Genomic DNA, 20249 nt, shown 5'->3' with positions numbered 1-20249 from the left:
TCAATGCCAATATCAGAATTCAGAGTGCATGGTCCACCTTTAAAGGCAGTGATAGAAGAAGGAGAGTATATGGATGGCATACAGACAGAGAGAAGCAGGTGCAGTGGCACCGAAACCCAGAGTCATAAGGCCCCCCCTAAACCCTGATTATTGCTATATTTTATAATTCAAACAGCAGCTGGAGTAGGGGCATGTCCTTCCTTGCACTAGGGCTCATGACGCACTGGCTACGCTACTACGCACAGCATCACAAATTTATATTCTGAACATCTGTCTTCCTCTACCAGAGGGGTGCCGCAGGAAGCTAAGAAAACTATTTATTCTGAGAGGCTGTTGTCAAGCATACGTGGCTGCGAAATAAGGGGCCGATTAGCAAGAAATAGCGATATTTATCGCTAACCGTGGTTAGCAAATTTTTTTTATCGCTGGATATTTTAGCAGAGAAAAAATGCTATTAGCAACGTTTTTCTCCATTGTGCTAAAATATCCAGCAATAGCAGCGAAATGCGAGAATATCGCTGGAAATCCAGCAATATTCTCGCATTAACGCCAATGGGGGCTTAATCTGATAATCCATCCGCCATTGACTATATAGGTAAGTAAATTTTTTAGCATGCGTTAGTTTATAGCGATAATCGTGCTTAGCGCGATTTTTTGTATCGCTTCCCCTGCCTTGCTAATAGGCGATAGCTGTGTTAGCGACTGTTTTCAGTCGCTAACAGTTTGGGTACACCCACTTTGCATGTCATTTGCAATAAATAACGCTGACATGCAAAGCGGGCCCCAAACCTTCAGCTATCGCCTAAAAGCTGTCGCTAACTGCTGTTAGCGACAGCTTGCTAATAGGGCGATAAAAATATCGCCGCTTTAGCGGCAAGAAGTCCCGCTAAATCGGCGATATTGCCCGTGCTAATAGTCCCCCAATGTTTAAATTATTATATAAATATATTTAAATATGGCCGCATGTCCTCGCTTGTAATTCTTGCAAAAGCCATTGACACATTGGGTTTGATGTATCTGATTTTACTCTCTTCCAAACTTTTATATACTGACCCGCTCTTGCAATATGCTGGTTAGATATCCCAAATTCTAACCTGATTTAGGCTGTGGACGCATTGCACGGCAGGCAAAAAAGGAGCTTAAATGTTTTTGAAATGCCGCTGTTTAAAGCTGTGGAGTCCCTACCACACAACGCTTCACTACCATATGTAATAGTTGGCAGTAATTTTGCATTTATTACCTTAAGAAGCGGAAGGTAGCTGGGTCCACCCAAGAACTTTTGCAATGTTTGAAATGCCATGATTAAGTTGTTACATCTTCCTTCTTTTGCTGCTGAAAAGTGCATTTTCATCAAAAAGCACATACAAGTATTTACATGTCTTTACTTGCTCCAGTTGCTGCTTTTGCAAATACCATTTATATTTATACGTTTTCCGTTTCCTGTTGTTTACTTCCATTATCTTAGTCTGTGCCTCATTTATTTCCATACCATTTTACAGTGAATAGCTTGAAACTACGTTTATAAGCTGTTGTAATCCTATTCTAGTTTGGCTTAATAGGATAACAATATCGGCGTATAACAAATTTGATATATTTTTTCCTGCTAGTTTGGGGGGATGAGCATTCTCATCATTCAAGCAGTATGTTAAATCTGCTAGAAACAAGTTAAACAGTTATGGTGCAAGGACACATCCTTGTTTCAACTCCTGGGATGTAGGGATATCCCTGGAAAAGCTTGAACCATTTTCAATTCGGATTCTAAATCAAGTGTGGGTATGCAGGGATTGAATCGCTTTTAGGAGGCTAGTTAGTATTCCCTGTTTGTCTAGCTTCTTCTAAAGAGTCCGCTGATGCACATAATTGAAAGCTATTCATGTATTTACTATTTTTTACATTGCACAACATATTCACTTACTTGTGTTTGAAATTGCCTCTGGGTATGCTACAGTCAGAAGGCCCATTATGTCCTTGTTCAATAGAAAATTGTGGAAAAGGTATCACTCCTACCCAATCTTTATTGGAGAGAAAGCAACCACAACATTTTGATTGTTTCTAAATATTTCCATACAAATGGCAAACAGTTTGGGAAACATTAAGGTAAGTGGCTTTTTCACCTTCTGCTAGTCTAGGTAAGTTGAACAAACACATCTAGCTCACCTGACCCTCCACTAGACTACAAACCTAAACCAATTATGGAGGCAGAGCAGACGGTGTGGGTGACATTCTCCCACTAAATGTCAGTATGTGAGTTACCCACAACTTGTCTGTAGGCTCACAGCACCACGAAGGCCCTACTGCTGTATTAGAGTGTGCTCAAGTGGTGGACCTGGTCCTTTTTGCTGGGTTATCCCCCAATTTTTTGCCTTCCTCGTATACCCAGGGCCTCTAAATTAAATGCTACTAGTGGGCCTGCACCGCCAACAGAAGTAGCCTTTCAAACCTGCCTTAGGACTCTGCCACTGCAGGGCCTGCATGTGCAGTTTGCTGCCACTGTGACTTGGCATTTAAAGTTATTTGCCCAGTCTGACACTTCCTTTTTACTATATATAGGTTATATAGGTCACCCCTAAGGTAGTTCCTAGGTAGCTGTAAGGGCCGGGTGCTGTGTAGGTAAAAGGTAGGACATGTGCCTTGATGGTGTGGCATGTCCTGGTAGTGACAAACACTAACAAACAACCTATTTCGTTTTTCACTACTGTGAGTGCTGCTTCTCTTGTATGTTTGGATTGGGAATTCCCTGACATGTTTGTCAATGGTAATTTCGGATCTGAAAGGAGTAGCATTGCTATGTTTGGAGTAGTGGTGATAAATCCTGCTTATTGGTGTAAGTGGATCTTTCATTTCAATTGGAGGAATGCCACTTTCAAAAAGTGTGCATTCCTATGTGCTTATGACTCTTCGAGCTTTGCAGACTAACTCCAATCCATGTCCAGTGTAGAGTGACAGCCGGGCTTTATGTAAACTTGTCATATAGCCAACACACATGAAGGGTTGGGTGTAACAGGATTACATCTGCATACTGAATGGTCTTCCTGGGCTGGGAGAGAGGGAGGTGGGGTGCGCTTACAGTTGTATAGGCTAAGCCCTGCTCTCACACAAAGGGCTTATTTACCCCATAATGATGTCTAGAGCCAGAGCTGGGATTGCATGGGGGTATTGTGCACTTATAAGATTTCTTTTGAAGTTACCTCCATATCAAAAACATTTTGAGTATATGTACAGGGGCTCTGACCCCATGTTTGTAGACAGTGCATGGGACTTGTAACCAGATGCTGCTAGCTTTACATACTGCATAAGAGAGGACTGCTGTGCTGGAGGAAACCACCATCTTGGACTACTTGATGTGTGCTAGCCTACAACCTTCTAGGTTGCTGAAGAGACTGTCAGTTTGCCAAGTGACTTTGTGCTGGCCTGCCTACCTTGTTGCTCCTCGTGTACCCCCACTGCTCTCAAGTGGCTGTTGGTTTGCCCTTCCCCATTTGCCCAGAGACTCAGGGCCCTAAAAGACTCTGTACTATCATCGCCAACCCAGAACCAGGGTGTGGTGCGCTTGTGTTGTCTTAGTGCCCGTTAAGCGCTTTCAGAAGAGCGGGGCATGTCTGGCGCCTAGCTTTGCCCCCCATGGTGCCCATGCAAGTCCGACATGCCCGGGATCTCTGCATACTGCTGTCCATTGGTTGAGGCTGAAGAGGAACAAGGCCTCAGAAAGGATCCCCTGATCGGTGTTTCCCTACTCTGGCGCCCACTGTGGGGAACAGCAGCCAAAATGGACCAAACAGCATGGCATGCTGCAACAGAAGTAGGCTCAGTATCCTGACCATGGCCTTGCTGGAAGCGGGGTTGTCATGGCTACGGCTAGCCCATCCCCATTGTTGCCACAAGAGGGAGATCCAAGCAAGTACTGAGACATGCGACCATGCCGTTCCTCCCTCCTGGTGGGGGAGACTTCGAGAGACATGGGTCCCGTCACCGAGGTAATGTGATTTCCTGAACAGGCCGGAGTGGTCCTCGAGGTGATTTTTCACAGCCGCACCACACATTCAAGGGTGGCTGCTACTTGGCCACTCGACAAGCTGGAGACACAGCAAGGTCTCTCTCCCGAATTGGTGTGTGTGCCACCCACCTCTTCGTCTTGCATTCCTTTGGGGGCATTTGGATTTCAGCTCTCAGGACAGAAAGGTATCCTCGATGGATGCCTGTTTCTGCTGAAGCTGTCAACCCCTGTATTACCACAAATAGAAGTGCAGGATCTTCTGCACCCTGCATAGGGGCTGCTTAAAAGAAAATTATCATAATATATACAGTAGGCACACAGGTGTTCTTGTAGGCTACTCTTTATAACTGCATTAACGTCAAAGTGTTTATTGTTCTATGATGACATGATATTTCATGTGATTTATTACATTCTACTGCATTTTATGCCCGGATTTATGTTGCTTTTGGCTTACAGTGCCAGGATCCCGAGTATTATTTTAGGATTCACATTTAGATGCACAGTTGCATGTCTGACACAGACATCAAGTATAAGGCAGAGGTAGACATAGGGTCAATCAAATGTTGGTGTGCATGCCTTCATTACTGCCAGTGGCCTGCCAGTCCCCTGCGATGTAAGAATCAAGAAGTCATATTAGTGAGCTGATTTTTACATACACTGGCAGGGTGGAAAGATGGTGGAGGGGCTCGCTAGTGTAGAGCTGGTAATAGCTCCTGTCTCCTCCTCCCAGGGGTGTAGTGAGTGCACTAGTCAGATACATCAATATCATAGAGGAGGATAATTCCAAATGTTTGTCAAAGCCCTCTGGAGGGGGAGAAGGTTTCTATTACCACTGTATCACAAACCAATGCAGTAAATCCAAGCATTGCCTTAGGGTGTGCAAGCACTATCTTAAAAATGTGGTAATCTCGTGGGTTCCCTTGTAAACACCATCAGCATGCAACATGCTGATGAAAGGAGTTTCCTTTCATTGGGTGGTTGCTTGTGCAATCCCGGGAAGTCAATCAGGTAGTTAGATGGTGCATTGACACTCCAAATGATCCCCCCAAACTGTTCCAGGATTCATCTTCGCAGTACCTTGCATTCCCCAAGCCTATGTGTCTGTGCCAGGTGTTGTTTCCACTAGACAACCCTGCAGGGCCGCTAGATGAATTAGGGCTAGTAGCACAGCGGTGCTTGCATAACCATGCTGATATCCACAGTGCCCTACCATTTTTCCACTGTGGCCCAACAGCCCCTAGTTCAAGTGTAATTGCTGCCAGTGGCCTTGGCAGAGTGGTGATAGGGTTAGGGTCTGGTAGAGGCGGGGCTTCTGCATAGCTCGAAAGCAGTGCATTTGTCACCAACAGGTTGCAGTCTCAAACGCCAAAGTGATAGCACAGAGTCAGACCATCTCCTGCACTTAATGACGTGTAACCTGTAGGTCGAATGGTCCAATGCCAGCAAGATTGTATTGTGTGCTTTGTACTAGGTGCACAAATGTGTGTGTGTGTGTATATCTTCAATATTATTTATTTTGTCTTTCCATTTGATACTGAGCGAACCCACACCAAAGGGACAAATAAAATCAAACAATTTTCTGTATGCAGGAGTTGTCGTGATCTGGGCACAGGGCAGTAGGACCCTGGACCCCGACTGGTGGGAGCTGAGCAATGAACCGTATACCACTTCCAGTCAAGGAGTGGGGATGGCAGTTAGCCAGGAACTGTGCAGGAGGCAGGATGCAAGATCGAGAGCTGTACCGAAACCAATAAAGATACCTGATCAAACTGATGAATCCTGTCGTGCTTTAACCTCAAAGACACGACAACTGACGACGAGGGAAAGCAGAACCGGCGCGTGTGTCCAGGTGCCCAGAATAGAAGAAAAGGAGCCAGGAGCCCACCCTGGTCCAAGTGCTGGCGTGAAGAAACGGCACGGGAGCCCACCCCGACCGCAACGACATCTGTGCGAGAGGGAGGAGATCGGAGCCACCCAGCCGTGACTACAAGCCGGAAAGAAGCCCCGAAGAATTAAGCGCGCGCGAGCATCCAAAAGAAATCTTGTGCGAGATCTCGCGAGAAGATGGCAGCCATCTTAGGGTCAGGCAAAAGCGGGCAATCAGCACCGTGAAAGGCCTGGCGGCCATTTTTAAGTCAGGCGGGAACTATCTAAGTCCTCCCGCGATCTCGCGAGACTTGGGTGGCCATCTTTAAATTAGGCAAAATAAGCGATTCAGGAGCCAGAATGGCCCGGCGCCCATTTTAAAGTCAGGAAATAAAGGAGAACAGAAGGAAAAAGTGAAGAAAAAAACAAACAAAGTCAAAAGAAGACGTAAAAGCGCACTGATAGGAGTCAATAAGAAAAGATAAAACAAAAGGATAAAGCAGGTTAAAGCAAGGAAACACAGGAGAGCAAGAAAAAAGGAAAAATAAAAAGCAGAAACAAATTAAGTAAGAGACAACAAGAAAGAAAGACAGAATAAAGAAAAGAAAACACAGAAACAGAACAAGAAGTGAGAAAAGTGAAAAGATAAACGAAAGTGACAAGTAAGAAAAACAGAATCAAAGAAAGAGGTGTCACAGGCCAACAATGACTGAACACGGGAGTGACAAACAGAGCGCCCAGTACCGCAGACCGTTTGCATTCAACCTATGTGAACGACAAGTAAGCATCAGATAGGAGTGATGGGTTCGCAAGTTCTAAAGATACATGCGCGCCACAGATGTAACAGATGCCAAGCAGTTGGATCTGCTTTTAAGCCTCGTAGGTGACGAAGTGGACGACCTACTAGTGACATTCCCAGAGGACCAAACAACAACATACAAAGGGCTAATAAAGTGCCTCTCAGACAAATTTGATCCACAAAGAAACATTGACTTTGAAAGATACACCTTCGCAATTGCATTTCAGCACACAGACAAATCACTTGATGTCTTACGACAAGACTGCGCAAACTGGTCACACACTGCGAATTTGACGAGTTCGACAACAAACAAGCGATTCGCCTACGTATCATTGAGGAATGTCGGTCAATGGAATTTCGCACACGAATTCTGAAAGAAGCAACCAGATCGCAGCGAAGTGGAAGCGCTAGAAAAAGCGAAACCTCCGAGCGATGTTGCAGAAGTGAGGTCGTTCCTTGGGCTTGCCAGTTACTGCGCGAGATACATCAAAGACTTTGCCATTGTAAGCATCCAGCTGAGAGAACTGACGAAACAGGGCCAGACATTCATGTGGTCAGAAGACTGCAACAAAGCGTTCGAGGCCATAAGACATGCAGTGATGGCGGTAGACCACCTTGCGTACTTTGATCATCTGCTATGCACAGAACTGATGGTGGATTCCAGCCCGGTGGGGTTAGGAGCAATGTTGGCACAGCATAGGCCAGGCAAAGAGTCACCAAGACAGGTAGTGGCATATGCAAGCAAAAGCCTGTCCAAAGTTGAGAGGGCATACTCGCAGCCTGAAAAGGAAAGCCTCGCAGTAGTATGGGCATGTGAGCACTATCACATGTTCATATATGAGAAACCATTCACCATCATAACGGATCATCAGGCCCTAGTAACGATCTATGGAAATCCCAATGCAAAAATACCGCCTAGAATAGAGAGATGGGGCATAGGGCTGATGGACTACAACTTCAAAATCGTGCACAAGCCAGGGAAAGAGCACAACCCGGCAGACTACATGTCGCGGCACCCTTTGCCACCAACACCTGAGGCAACATCAATAGCGGAGGAGTACCTGAACTTTGTACTAAAACAAAATACTCCGCCATCAATACCGATGGCGGAGTTAGACCTAGAAACGAGAGGGATGCTAGAATGCAGGCGGTCAAAATGGTAACAAGACAACAGAGATAGAGGCATGTCAACAACAACAGCATCATGGAAAACGGAGTGATCAAAGAGGAAATGCTGGCATTCAAAAAGATTCATGAAGAGCTATCAGAGACCAAAAATGGAATAATAATGAGAGGAACAAGAATAGTGATGCCAAGAGCACTGCAGAGACAGACTGTGAGCTTGGCGCACTAATCACATAGAGGCATGGTAGCGCGAAGAAACTGCTATGGGAAAAAGTGTGGTTCCCGGGGTTAGACAACATGGTAGAGGCCACAGTCACAAACTGCCACATCTGCCAAGTGACTGGGCAGCCGGCCAAACTGGAACCACTACAAATGTCAGAGCTCCTGTGGGCAGTCAGCCATGGCCCGTGGAGGGAGTTTCAGTGGGGCGGAGAGGCGGGGCGGGGGCGGGACAGGGTGGGGGTGCTAAAAACCGGAGTATGGATAATTGAAGGTAAGTACACAATTTAATGAATAAAACGAATTTCGTAGCGCACCCTGCATCACATTTTGCGATGCAGGGCGCGCTACGAAATTCGTTTTATTTATTACATTGTTTACTTACCTTCAATTATCCATAATCCGGTTTTTAGCACCCCCCACCCCGCCTGTCTGCCCCAACGAAACTCTCTCCACGGGACCCGGCTGTGGGCAGTATGGACAGAACTGGCAGCAGACTTCTACGGGCCCTTGGAAACGGGAAACTACCTGCTTGTGATAATTGATGAATTCTCCAGATTTCCCATTGTGCGACAAGTATCATCGACATCAGCAAATGCAACGCTGCCAACTATGGACGACATCTTTGCGGCGTGGGGCTCCCTGCGAACACTAAAGACAGACAATGGTCCACCATTCTCAGGGGAAGAATTCAGAATATTTATGGACTATCTAGGGATCCACCACAGGAAATAACACCCCTGTGGCCACAAGCAAATGGCATTGTGGAAAGATTTATGGGGAACATTAAGAAGGCTATCCAAAGAGCAAAACAGGCGCAGATCTCAATAGGGCAGGCTCTGTGCCAAGTACTAAGGGACTATCGCAACACCCCTCACAGTTCCACAGGACGGTGTCCCGCTGAGCTAGTGCTGGGCAGATCAAGCAGGACCAGGCTACCGCAGCTGGAAGCAGCAGCCAAGCCAGAGCAAAGCAGCATTGCCACCAAAGATCAAGAGGCAAAGGAGAAAATGAAGACATATGCAGATGCAAGGAGACACGCCACTCCGGCGCAACTAAAGAAGGGGATACAGTGGTGGTGCGGCAGCGGCAGCTGAGGAAATCGGACAGCCCATTCTCAAAGGAGCCTTTGACGGTGACCGAGGTGAAAGGGCCCATGATAACAGCATCAGCAGGACGTTACCACATCATGCGAAACAGCTAACACTTCAAGGAACTCAAGATCGTGAATGAAGACGGAGGAGCGATCGCAACAGGAGACACAGGCATGAAACAGGATGGGGATGCACAGATGGACAACGGAGACGCACGGCAGAGAAGAGAGTGCAAAAGACCAAAGAGACTGATTGAAGAAATGTGATGAGGACAGATGGTCTCTCTCTCTCTCTCAAGACACGACAGGAGCATCACACACTGTGGCTAACTAAACTGTATTTCATGCTCAGGGAAGTATTAAAACCAGTTTGCAAAAACTGGAAGCAAAAAATAGTACGTTACCAAAAGTGTAGCCCTCAAAGTGAGTTAATGACTCCCTTTGATTTCTGCTGCATTTGGAACAAGCTTCAGTTTCTCTATTGCTTCCTATCCCAACACAGAAAGTACCATATCTGCCTGAGAGTCCGTGATCCCAATTACCAACAAAAGAAGGCATTTGTTGAAGGGAATAACACCACAATAAACTTCCCACAAAGCTATGCTCCTGTCTGCATCCTAGAAAGCGATTTACTGACATGAATATATGTTACCTTTTCCTTGGGTGGGGAGATTGTGGGAAGGAGTCTGTGAATGCCCACAGACATGCCAGTTTGTGGATGTTATAACCCAAAGAGCATTCCGGTCCTTCAAAACCAACTTCGGGCTTGTACTATCATTTTGAGAATTTTCAAGAATGCAGAGTTTATGTTACTTAATATGTCTGAGTTGATATTTTGCACGTCTGGCACTAACTATAATTTGTAAGTAAAGCTGTATATACGAGTCCTGGATAAGGACAAAAGATCTGGTGATTGTTACACCTTTGGATACAGTTCCTATTTCTGCAAGTGCCTGTGATAAAACATCAAAGTTTTTGGGTTTGGGGCAGGAGGAGAATCCCATTCATTCAAGAGTTTAGTTGATTTCTTGCAAATGTCTTTCAAGTTTGGGTTTATATGAGACAGGGTCTGAAGGCACCTAGACTTTTGCATGAGTTAATTGTTAGTTAATCATCTGCATGCTGATGGAAAAAGACCCCAGATGTATTAATGCATTGATCCATGGCTCATCATGTATGTTAATTGATAGATAGACCAGAATGGAGTTCCGGATACACTGGAAGTCATCGGTGTTGTTTCATTAAGCAGCTAGGTAAATATGAACCCATTTAGCAGAGTATTCCTTCTGACTTTTCTAATGAGAAAAGTTGCTTGGAGGAGGGTGTGGGCAAATGTATCAACATTTGGTGCTAAGTTTGTAGGTAAGTATTCCCTTTGTTGTAGAAATATTTGAACCAATAGCCAAAATAATGTATGTTTTAACGACTTAGGGCCAGATGTAGGTGGCTCATTACCGGTCGGTAATGGCCGAAATTAACGAATTTCGGCCATTACCGACCGGTAATGGGCTTTTCTTATGAAGGGGGCCGAAATTAAGGATTCGGTAATTTACCGAATCGGTAATTTAAGGAATCGGTAAATTACCGATTTCTAAATACCGATTTGGTAAATTACCGAATTCCTAATGTAGGGAGCAATTAAATGAGTGCTTATCCCATGTTAGGATTCGTTATTTACCACCAACTACAAGTTGGCACTGAAGCAAATTGCTTCAGTGCCATGTTGCAGACATACATGCCCTTAGGGCATGTATGTCTGCAACATGTGCACCCATAAACAATTAAGGGGTGCAACAGGGTGTCAAAGTGACACCCTGCCACCCTTCAATGTTTTCCCCCTTTTACCGAATCGGTATTTACCGATTCGGTAATTGCCATTCATTCCTATGGGCCTGGCCCATAGGAATGAATGGCAATTACCGAATCGGTAAATACCGATTCTGTAAATACCGAATCTTAACGATTCGGTAACTTTTACCGATTTTTTAGCTACATAGCATTTACTGATTCGTAAATACCGAATCGGTAAAATTCGGTATTTACGAATCGGTAAATACTATTTACCTACATGAGGCCCTTTCTTGTCTATTTGGAATAATCTCAGCCCGCCATATATGATACATAATAGTTTTGCATCTTTTAAATGAGCAGAAATTGATTTAATCAAAGAAGATTTAGGAAAACCAAATTCTTATGTGACATAGACACAAAGAATGAGAGAGCATTAGATTTACAAATAAACAAACTATACGACATGGAATCCAATATATTAGAAATCTTAATGGTCATATCCTAAACATCAGACCAATATAAAAAAATAGGAGGGCTATAAAATAAAATATATCTTAAAGAGCCTTTAAGCCCATTACAATACCATCATAAAAAATAAATCATCTAGGGTGAGGGTTAGATCAGCTAAACATGTATATAAAACATTTACTTTATGAAACTTATTAACAACAAGAGCATCTATTGCCAAGAATCAGGCTATGTGTATCTTCATTAGGTCAAACTGATGGCAACAGACACAATAGAAAGATTTAATGACTTCAATTATCAAATGTCCCCCTAAGTGAATTATCTTGCAATGTAAGGATGCCATATATGACTAATGAGCAATATATTATGTTTGAAGACTAGCTAGGAGGCCTATCCATGCGTTCTGGTTTCAAGCATGTACACTTAAAACATGTGGGGCAAACATAGAAAGAACACGTGTCGGATGAGGGTCTTGGGTTGAACCAGCCAGTACAGAGGATAAAGGACAAACAGGAACGTTTTTAAATGAGATAATAAACTTATTATTGCTTTTTTGTGGAAGAAAGGTTGTTTATTTGGAGGGAAGCTCGTGAGAGGAATGAGCATGTTTTCTGGTGGCATGAACGAGGTAAGATTCTGTTTTTAGAGTTCATTTTGTGTATATATAGTAGAACGGTGGTTACAGTGGCAATCTGTACTTTCTGTGCAACCCCAATCTGCAGTACTGCCAATCTGTATATCGCACAGGAGCAGGGCTCATGCTTGCTCTCTCCCAAACTGACAGAGAGCTTTCCAATGAGGAAAATCACTGCTGAATCCTCATGGAAATTGGGGAAAGTAGGCTGGGGATATAAAACTAAATCTGGACCTCATTCTACTTTTTGTAATTGTACCTTTAAGCAATGGATTTGCAACAGTCTCTGCCATACATTTATACATGCTCAAGCAAAGCTTTCCTTAACAAAGAGCTTATGTCATGAATTCTAGACTAAAACTGATATGTTTTCCATTGAGACATAAAATATGTTAGAATAGCTAAGTCTACTTTTTATTAAGCATGCCATTTCCATAGCAATGACATTCCTGTGGGCACATCAAAATTAATTTGATGGAAACAGATTCTATGGCATTAAGACTTTTAATAAATGAGAGCCTTTTTTAGAGCCTTTTGAAAATACATTTTATGAGGATTTTTGCAAATCTTTACTTATATGAACTGATTGCTTGCTTTAAAAAAATTATGAAATGTCTTTTTCAGTTTAATATTGAGACATAATTATAAAAATATTTTTTGAGTACATGGTGTACGGTGACCTTATTTACTAAATAATAAATGAACATCATGATTATGTCTATGTAATGTGGGCAAAAGCATTGAAAACATCTGATGTGAGGTTTGAGAGCAGTAACCTGTCCACTGATCTTCCTAAGAAATCTTTGAGAAACTGACAGCCAAATGATGCTTTTCAGAATACAAGATGTGAAAGATATTGGCTAAAAGGACTTCTGTAAATAGATAGGCAAATCAGAAGGGTCACATGAACTCTTCTAGTAATCCATGGCCTGTAAACAATTCCAGACCTTTATGGAAAATTTGGGAGTATCTTCGCTTTAGAAATTCTAGAAAAGAATGTGGTCAAATGATGTACTCTGAAGCACTTTTATTAAAGAAAATTTGCTGGAATGTTATGGATTGCAGGGTGGTAAAAATAAACAATATACAGATATTACATTTGTTTTTCTTCAGACCGCAGATGTTATACAGATGATCTTAAACACTCAGAAATGCAACAAACAACACTTAACAAATTGCTGGACAATCAGTGTTTTTTCTTAAAAAAGGAAAAGTATTCTACCACTCACTCTACCAAAATACTAAGCACAAATTTGCAAATAAATACAGAATTGAATGTGGAAATGATGCTAGCCTCTTATGCGCCACACACCTAACAATAGACACACACCAAAGACAGGTTTGACATGCCAGGTAACGTCTTAAATGTACCTTGTAACCCCTGCCCTGGAAGCTCCTCTAACAGTCAGAGAGCATCAGCAAGCCCTGAGCCTAAAAACTACAATAGCCCCACCTCCATGTGCTTAACAGAATATAGTAGGCACAGTTCATACAAATCAGGCCTACTAACCTTGCTAAAGTACCACCATAATAATTAAAAATAGAATTAAAGGGTCAGAACAAAATGTAATCAATGTTAAACATTTGGCACTCGTACTCGTGTTCAACAATATCTGCAATGATTCAGTTACTATTATTGCTTTCAAAAAATGTTTCAGTGTTCAAAACTATGCAGTGTGCTGTATGATGGTAACTGTTGTTACCATTCCTGCAAGCAACCACAAAACCTAGAAACAAAGGTCTTGGTAACCAAGAACCACAACATGGACATTCACAACAGTAAACCGACAAAATGAATAGTGTAGCTGCCCACAATTGTTAATTAAAGTACGTGGGGAACTGCTGCACTCCTGACAGCTCACAGAACCTACAACCCTTCGCCTTGTGGCGTCCCTTACCTCCTTTGTGCACTGCAATACCAATAGACACATTTATTTAGAATGCACATGAACATATGACGCAATCTCAGCCAGCTGATCAGGATTCTGATGTACCTGCTGAGTGATTTCTTTGCTATTTTTCATAACAATGGGTTTAGACTGGGCACAGGCTGATTTAAATCAAGAAAGTTGCTTCTTGGTAGTGTGCCACGGAGGTATCACCTGGTTGGTCAAGAGGTGTGGAAAATAAGTACAAAATGTTGCGTCCCCTAAATGTAGGGAACGACCCTCTGGGCACAACGTTAAGGTATCAACTGATCTCCAAATTCACAACCAAAGTTTTGACTTGAATATTCAATCCAAAATCATAAAGTTCATCAAAGATATTTATTATATCATAAGTGAGAAATGTGATGTTTTAATGTCACATCCAACGTTCTCTGTTTCCAAAATTCACATTATATCCATGTATATATTTAAATTAGCATCTTCCCAATGCATTTCGCGCCCATAACAGGCGCTTCGTCAGGGGAATCGCTTCATGGGTCGTGCAATCTCTCGGGTGTGTCCTGCAAGGTTAGCCTTGCATTGGGAAGATGCTAATTTAAATATATACATGGATATAATGTGAATTTTGGAAACAGAGAACGTTGGATGTGACATTAAAACATCAAATTTCTCACTTATGATATAATAAATATCTTTGATGAACTTTATGATTTTGGATTGAATATTCAAGTCAAAACTTTGGTTGTGAATTTGGAGATCAGTTGATACCTTAACGTTGTGCCCAGAGGGTCGTTCCCTACATTTAGGGGACGCAACATTTTGCTATTTTTCAGACATTTTCATCAGGTGACTCTGCCCTTCCTGTGGGGTATCTGTTGTATGAGTCAAGATCTGGACTGGAGGGCAAGCTCAGGTGGCTCTTCATCTAGCCAAAGCAATTTTCCTTTCGGGACTCCTGACCTCTACAATTTTCTTGAAGTTTCTAGAACCTGTTTTAGCAATGCTATTGGACTGCTCAGGACCTGGTCTCATGCCTTCAACTCCTCCCCTTCAATTCCTCTCAGGCTAATGCTAAGGCATCTTGGTGATACCCAGGCCCGCTCCTCTATCTGGGTTCCTAGTACTTCTCTTTGGTCCAGGTCTTCCTCAGTCATACCCTGCAACCCTCAAGGAAGATTAACTTTCCTTCCTGCACTCACAGATACCACAACCATCTGGCCAATTGCAGGACTCAGCTGTTCCCTTTTGTCCCACCACAGCATCAGTCACATAACTTCCAGGGGAACCCTTGCCTCCAGAGTCCCCAGCAAGCCCAACCACTGACTGTCTCCTAGAAGGAGTGGAGGCACCAGCCCTGGAGATAAACCCTAGTCCCTAGGTGCCAGACAAATCGGAGTTCCTTCAGTTCTTTTTTTCATCAATAGTCAGAAGATCTTCAGTTGATCTCTTTATTAGGTGTCAAGAGTCCTTGAGTCATTTTCTTTAGCAGGAGCCAGGCGTTTTCTCGTTTCCAGTTGTGTGGTTCCTCAAAGTTTCATAATGTTTTCAGAAATATCTTCCTTGTGCGGGGCTTTTTAAGAGCAGGGTGGAAAATTCTAGAATGTGGGCATCTCTGACCAATCAAAAGATGACACAAACACTCCTCCCCTGTCCATTTCCTTCTGCACAGCATCTTGGCCTTTTCAAGAGGGACTCTTCAAGTGCTCAGAGGTCTCTCTGGCAGCATTCAGCTTTGCCCCTAACTACCATAGCTGCCTGGCCAATTCCCTTTTTAACTTCAAAGGAAAGCCTCTCCTATGAGAGATGCCAGAGGTCTGGTTGCCTCCTTTTGTTTTTTCTGGGTAAGAGAATGACTAGACTTGTCTGGCTGTGTGAATGAAATAACATAAGCTGATTCTGTCCATACCATATTCCTAGCCCAGGAACAGACTTAGCGCCAACCAAATGGGAACGTTTTTATCTATCTGCTGGCCAGCAGGATAATTTGCTTGGCTAAACAGGGTCGCTCAAAGCTCAAATCTAATTAAGGGCTGACCTTGGGTTATTTATACAAAGAAACATTAAACTCTTCTCTGGATCTAGCCAATGCTAATGTGTTACTTTTGTACAGGTCACGCCTACAGTGTAAATGCAATAAGGCACTACAAACGTTCAGTAAAGCACGATAGACTCATTCTATCGTAAAATATAATTGGGGTGTTCTTTTTGAATGCCCAGTTAAATTATAAGGCTTTCACAGACCATCAGTAATTTATTAAAGGTCTAATCTGTGTCACGTTACATGTGTTTAGAGATAACGCTGAGTTAGACAGTAGCCCCACCTGCTCAGCCTGCACAAGTGTACAAAAACTTGTGCACATGTGATCATATGTAAGCAGCCCAGGGACTTGTACCGAAGTTGTGCATCAGCAACCCTTACTTTAAAAGGCGAGGACTGGTGGTTATCTCTCAAAACCTGAACTTACAGTGAGCAGGACTCAGTAAATGACACTCACTCACAGCAGAATGTACAAAAACTAGGTGGCCTAAAAGCAAAAGTGTTATGAGGGCCATTTGAGTCAGAACCCCATTCCACACACATCATTTTCAGTAAATACACTAACCATGTCCCCAAACATCAGCTAGTGTATTTCTGAAAATATCTGTACCTAATCTGTAGCTTTGCCCTTCTTTGAAAATGAGCTAATTGCCTTCAACTATAAACCTGTAATTGTTTTAAAATGCTTTGAATTCATCTTCAAACACAATTCTTTCATTTTGGTAAATAAACTAACTTTGGAACCAAACCCTGGCTTGCCATCACCTGGACGTTTATAGATGACCGAAAAATATGTTAAAATGTAGAGAATAACCGTAGTTGAGGCCACTCATTATTGTCCCCATAGTACAGTCAAAATGTCACCATAGCGGATTTGAAATTTTCAAAAATATACTCCAGATGGAACCTCATTTTGTAATTGATACCATTATGCCCATGTACCCACATACGAGGTGTTCCCACTCATATTCCAGTCACTCTCATTGTGTGCCTACGTTTTATGCAAGTACTGTATTTTGTAAATGTAATTTACATCATGTGTCAAGGTACCTCCAGGGCATGCCAGCAGTTATGATAATATGCCCAGGCATAACCTCTTCATATTACGGGCATTACCATTATATGCACATTTTACTACTTTATTTGACATTCATTACCAAATCATATGCTAGTCATGGTCATCACATGTGCAGGTGCTGCATTGTATGGCAGTCATCATCCTTATTAGATCAGGCTTCCAACCACATGACAGTTTGTGCCACCATGCACTAAATCCCCCCATCATATGCCAGCCAAGTCATCATATTGTTATGTACTACAACATACAGAAAACATTATCATTACACAAGTCCAGTGACATTATCTTATGACCTGATTTAAAAAAAGATTCTTTTTATTGACTTTTTGACATTTACGAGTACGTTTAATAACTGATAATACATTCTGCCCATTGTGGACATATCAGGTAATTTACCATATCTATGCATATTGCAGTTACTATAATGTGAGAGCAGTTTTCACATAGTCATCATTTTACAGCTGGTAGCTAGGATGTAAGAAAGGTTTGCCTGAGCAGCATAGGCGGAGCATATCATTTTCTGATCAGCAACAAAACAAACCAGTCCTAGGGAGCTTTTTTCAGGTCCAGGGAGGACCTGGCTTGGCAGTTCGGACTGGACTGTTCCCATGGAAAGCAGGGTCAAGACTGATTTGCACATGGCTAGGTCCAAACTGGGATGGCGTGGTGAGCAAAAAAGCAAAGGATTTAGGCCCAGATCTCTGATCAGGGGTAAGTGTTTGAAATTGTTCAGCATTCCATCCATCAATTCTTCTTTTTGCATTTGTAAACTCATTGATAAAGGCACTCAATATATTTACTCATATACTCACCTGTGGCTCAGATCTATAACTATGGTTCTGGGCCTATAACAACAGTTATATTCCTCAGCCATGGGTTACATGCTACATCTCATTTTTCTATGTAGTCATAACATCTTTCAACCTAATCATAGATATGATTTTTGTAGCATTTATCCCTCTATAAATAGCTCACCTCTTCTTGTGGTTTTGCAGAAACTTCCAAGGCAACATGCAACGTTAAACTAGTTGTGCAATTTCACTTACCCTGAGGTAGTTGAGGGTGAAATTGGTTAAGCCCATTCGGGTGATATTTTTGGACAGCTGCTCCAGCACTTGAGGGTCTTGTGCCTTTGAAAGGAAATAATAACTGTTACTTTCACTGTTCAAATAGTGCATTTGAGTGAGTCAGAATCAATGTCATGTTATCACATTATATAAAAGGAGATGCGCCCAATTTGCAGATAGCTCTTAGAAGTTGAAAACTGTAAACATTCTCCTATATTTGAAGAGGAATTTCAGACTTTTGTGGGATTTACAAAACCCAATGGAGCACTCCTCGAAATATTTGTAAACTGTAGACTACCATGAGTACTTCTTCAGCATCCCACTAATTTAAGCGGCCTCTGCAGAAGTTGAAGAATCCACATGGTTAACTGAGTTACTTACACTCTGGAGGGTTGCAGACATCCCACCAGCTCAACACATGCCATGGCCTCTGCTCCCCTGATGGAGGACTTAGATTTCAGATACCCAGCAGGCAGGCAAAGATATCCATGCCTTCGGTGGAGCCACTAGAATGTTGGCTCCATTGAAAGCATTGATGCTGAACCGAGTGGGTGCCATGTTTTTTGCACTTGCTTAGGAAAGTTTTTTTGTTTTAAAGAAACAAACTCCCACACAGGCAGTGTTGTCCTGAGAAAGTGGCTGTTGTGCAGATTCACATGGCAGTTCTGGGTAGAAAAAAATAGTCCAAAGTCTTTTTTGACCTGATGTACCTGTGGCAACGCCTCTGCTGCAGTTAAGCCAGCAATTCTTCCTACTCCATATAGTGCTGGGGAACGGCTATTTCGATGTGCCAGACCACCGCTGATTTACAGTGGAGCTCCAGCTCTGTCAAACTCTAAAATACACCATAAATACAGATTTGCACATGTAGCTTTTTTGCAATTTTTTTTCAAAACAGTGAAAATATGTTCCCTGTGGTGCACCACCTACCAGTGGGTGCCCATTAAGCATGAAGTCCCTGATAAGAAATGCTAGGCAAACCGCGATTCATAAGCAAACTCCTGTTTACACCCAAATTGAGATTCCACATCAGGTGTAAATTGTGCCCCCTGTTGTTCAACAGGAATAGTTTTGCCTTGTGGAATATAGTGAATTTTCATTTTGAACGCCTTGGAAAGGAGGAACATTATACAATGTTCATGTTATCTCCAATTCTGAGGTTAATTGCTTGCAAGTTAATGTGGAGGTAACTTTAGCATGAACGTGTTGCAAAATTATAACTTGGGACAGGGTTATTCCATTAAGGATTACCTAATGTTTTCAATGTGTTGATATGAATTAAATTGTGATTTCAGTAGAAATATATACATTATTTATGATCAACCTCTTTGATGACAAAAATTGGTAAGACTTATTTTCACAACCATCATGTTCTTTGAACTCTTAACCTAATTCTAGATTGCCAACTTATCCCCAAAATCAAATGGTTTTCCAACCCCCTTTTGCACTTCTCTTATTTGCTGGTACATGAAATGTTTGCAGCATATGATGTTCTATGGATGTGTTAAGCATGCTGTCACCGCAAAGACTTACCTGGTAGAGCTAAACTACAATAAAGGCAGAGTCATAAGAAATGAAAGTCTAAGTGGAACAACCAGGTTCTCAAAGCCTTACCGAAATGGACAGGAACAGATAGGCATGTGATCACACACTGACCCTTCTTTATCATAGGGACATGCAGAAGAATGAAGTGGGAGATTTGACAGCAGCACCCAAGAATATAGGATGAAAGAGCCATTGAATGTAGAAGGGGCCCATTCTATAGGAGGCTCAGTGATGGATACAGAGATCCATACACACATTCTCTTTTCATTAGGGAGCCAATGGCGAGATGATAAGAAACTGTAGAGGGCAAATAAACATTAAGAAGAAGGTGAATGGCAGCACCTGGAGATGGGCAGTTAGGTATTTGGGTAACCCCAGTTTTACGCAATTTAGGTAGGAAATCATAATGGATTGAATGAACTTTTTTTTGCAATCACCCGATAACAGGCAGACGTTTATGCACAAGACAGATATTAGAAGCGAATGGCAGCAGCACAAGCTCCATGGGAGGAGAAACAGAGAGTATTGTTGAAAGAAAACCTCAGGTACGATTCTTAACACAAAGGGATGATGAGGAGGGCAACCGATGTCAAATGGCCATCATGCAAATATTCAAATTCAGGGAGTACTGCAGATGATCAAA

At 42.6% G+C, this 20249-nt stretch overlaps 1 protein-coding gene across 4 annotated transcripts in view; it reads right to left on the bottom strand.

The window, feature by feature from the left end:
* Nucleotides 1-20249, bottom strand: part of LDB2 (LIM domain binding 2) — a 1235060-nt gene that overhangs the window by 258847 nt on the left and 955964 nt on the right. For all 4 annotated transcript variants that reach the window (XM_078678432.1, XM_078678431.1, XM_078678430.1 and 1 more), the window contains exon 5: nt 18041-18124. In XM_078678432.1, coding sequence (XP_078534558.1) covers nt 18041-18124 — 84 coding nt within the window. The remainder of the gene's footprint in view (nt 1-18040; nt 18125-20249) is intronic.

The sequence above is a fragment of the Lissotriton helveticus genome, chromosome 2_2 (genome assembly GCF_964261635.1).
Source record: "Lissotriton helveticus chromosome 2_2, aLisHel1.1, whole genome shotgun sequence".
NCBI classification, from domain to species: domain Eukaryota; kingdom Metazoa; phylum Chordata; class Amphibia; order Caudata; family Salamandridae; genus Lissotriton; species Lissotriton helveticus.
The sequence above is the reverse complement of the archived record's forward strand: the minus strand, read 5'-3'. Positions and strand labels throughout refer to the sequence as shown.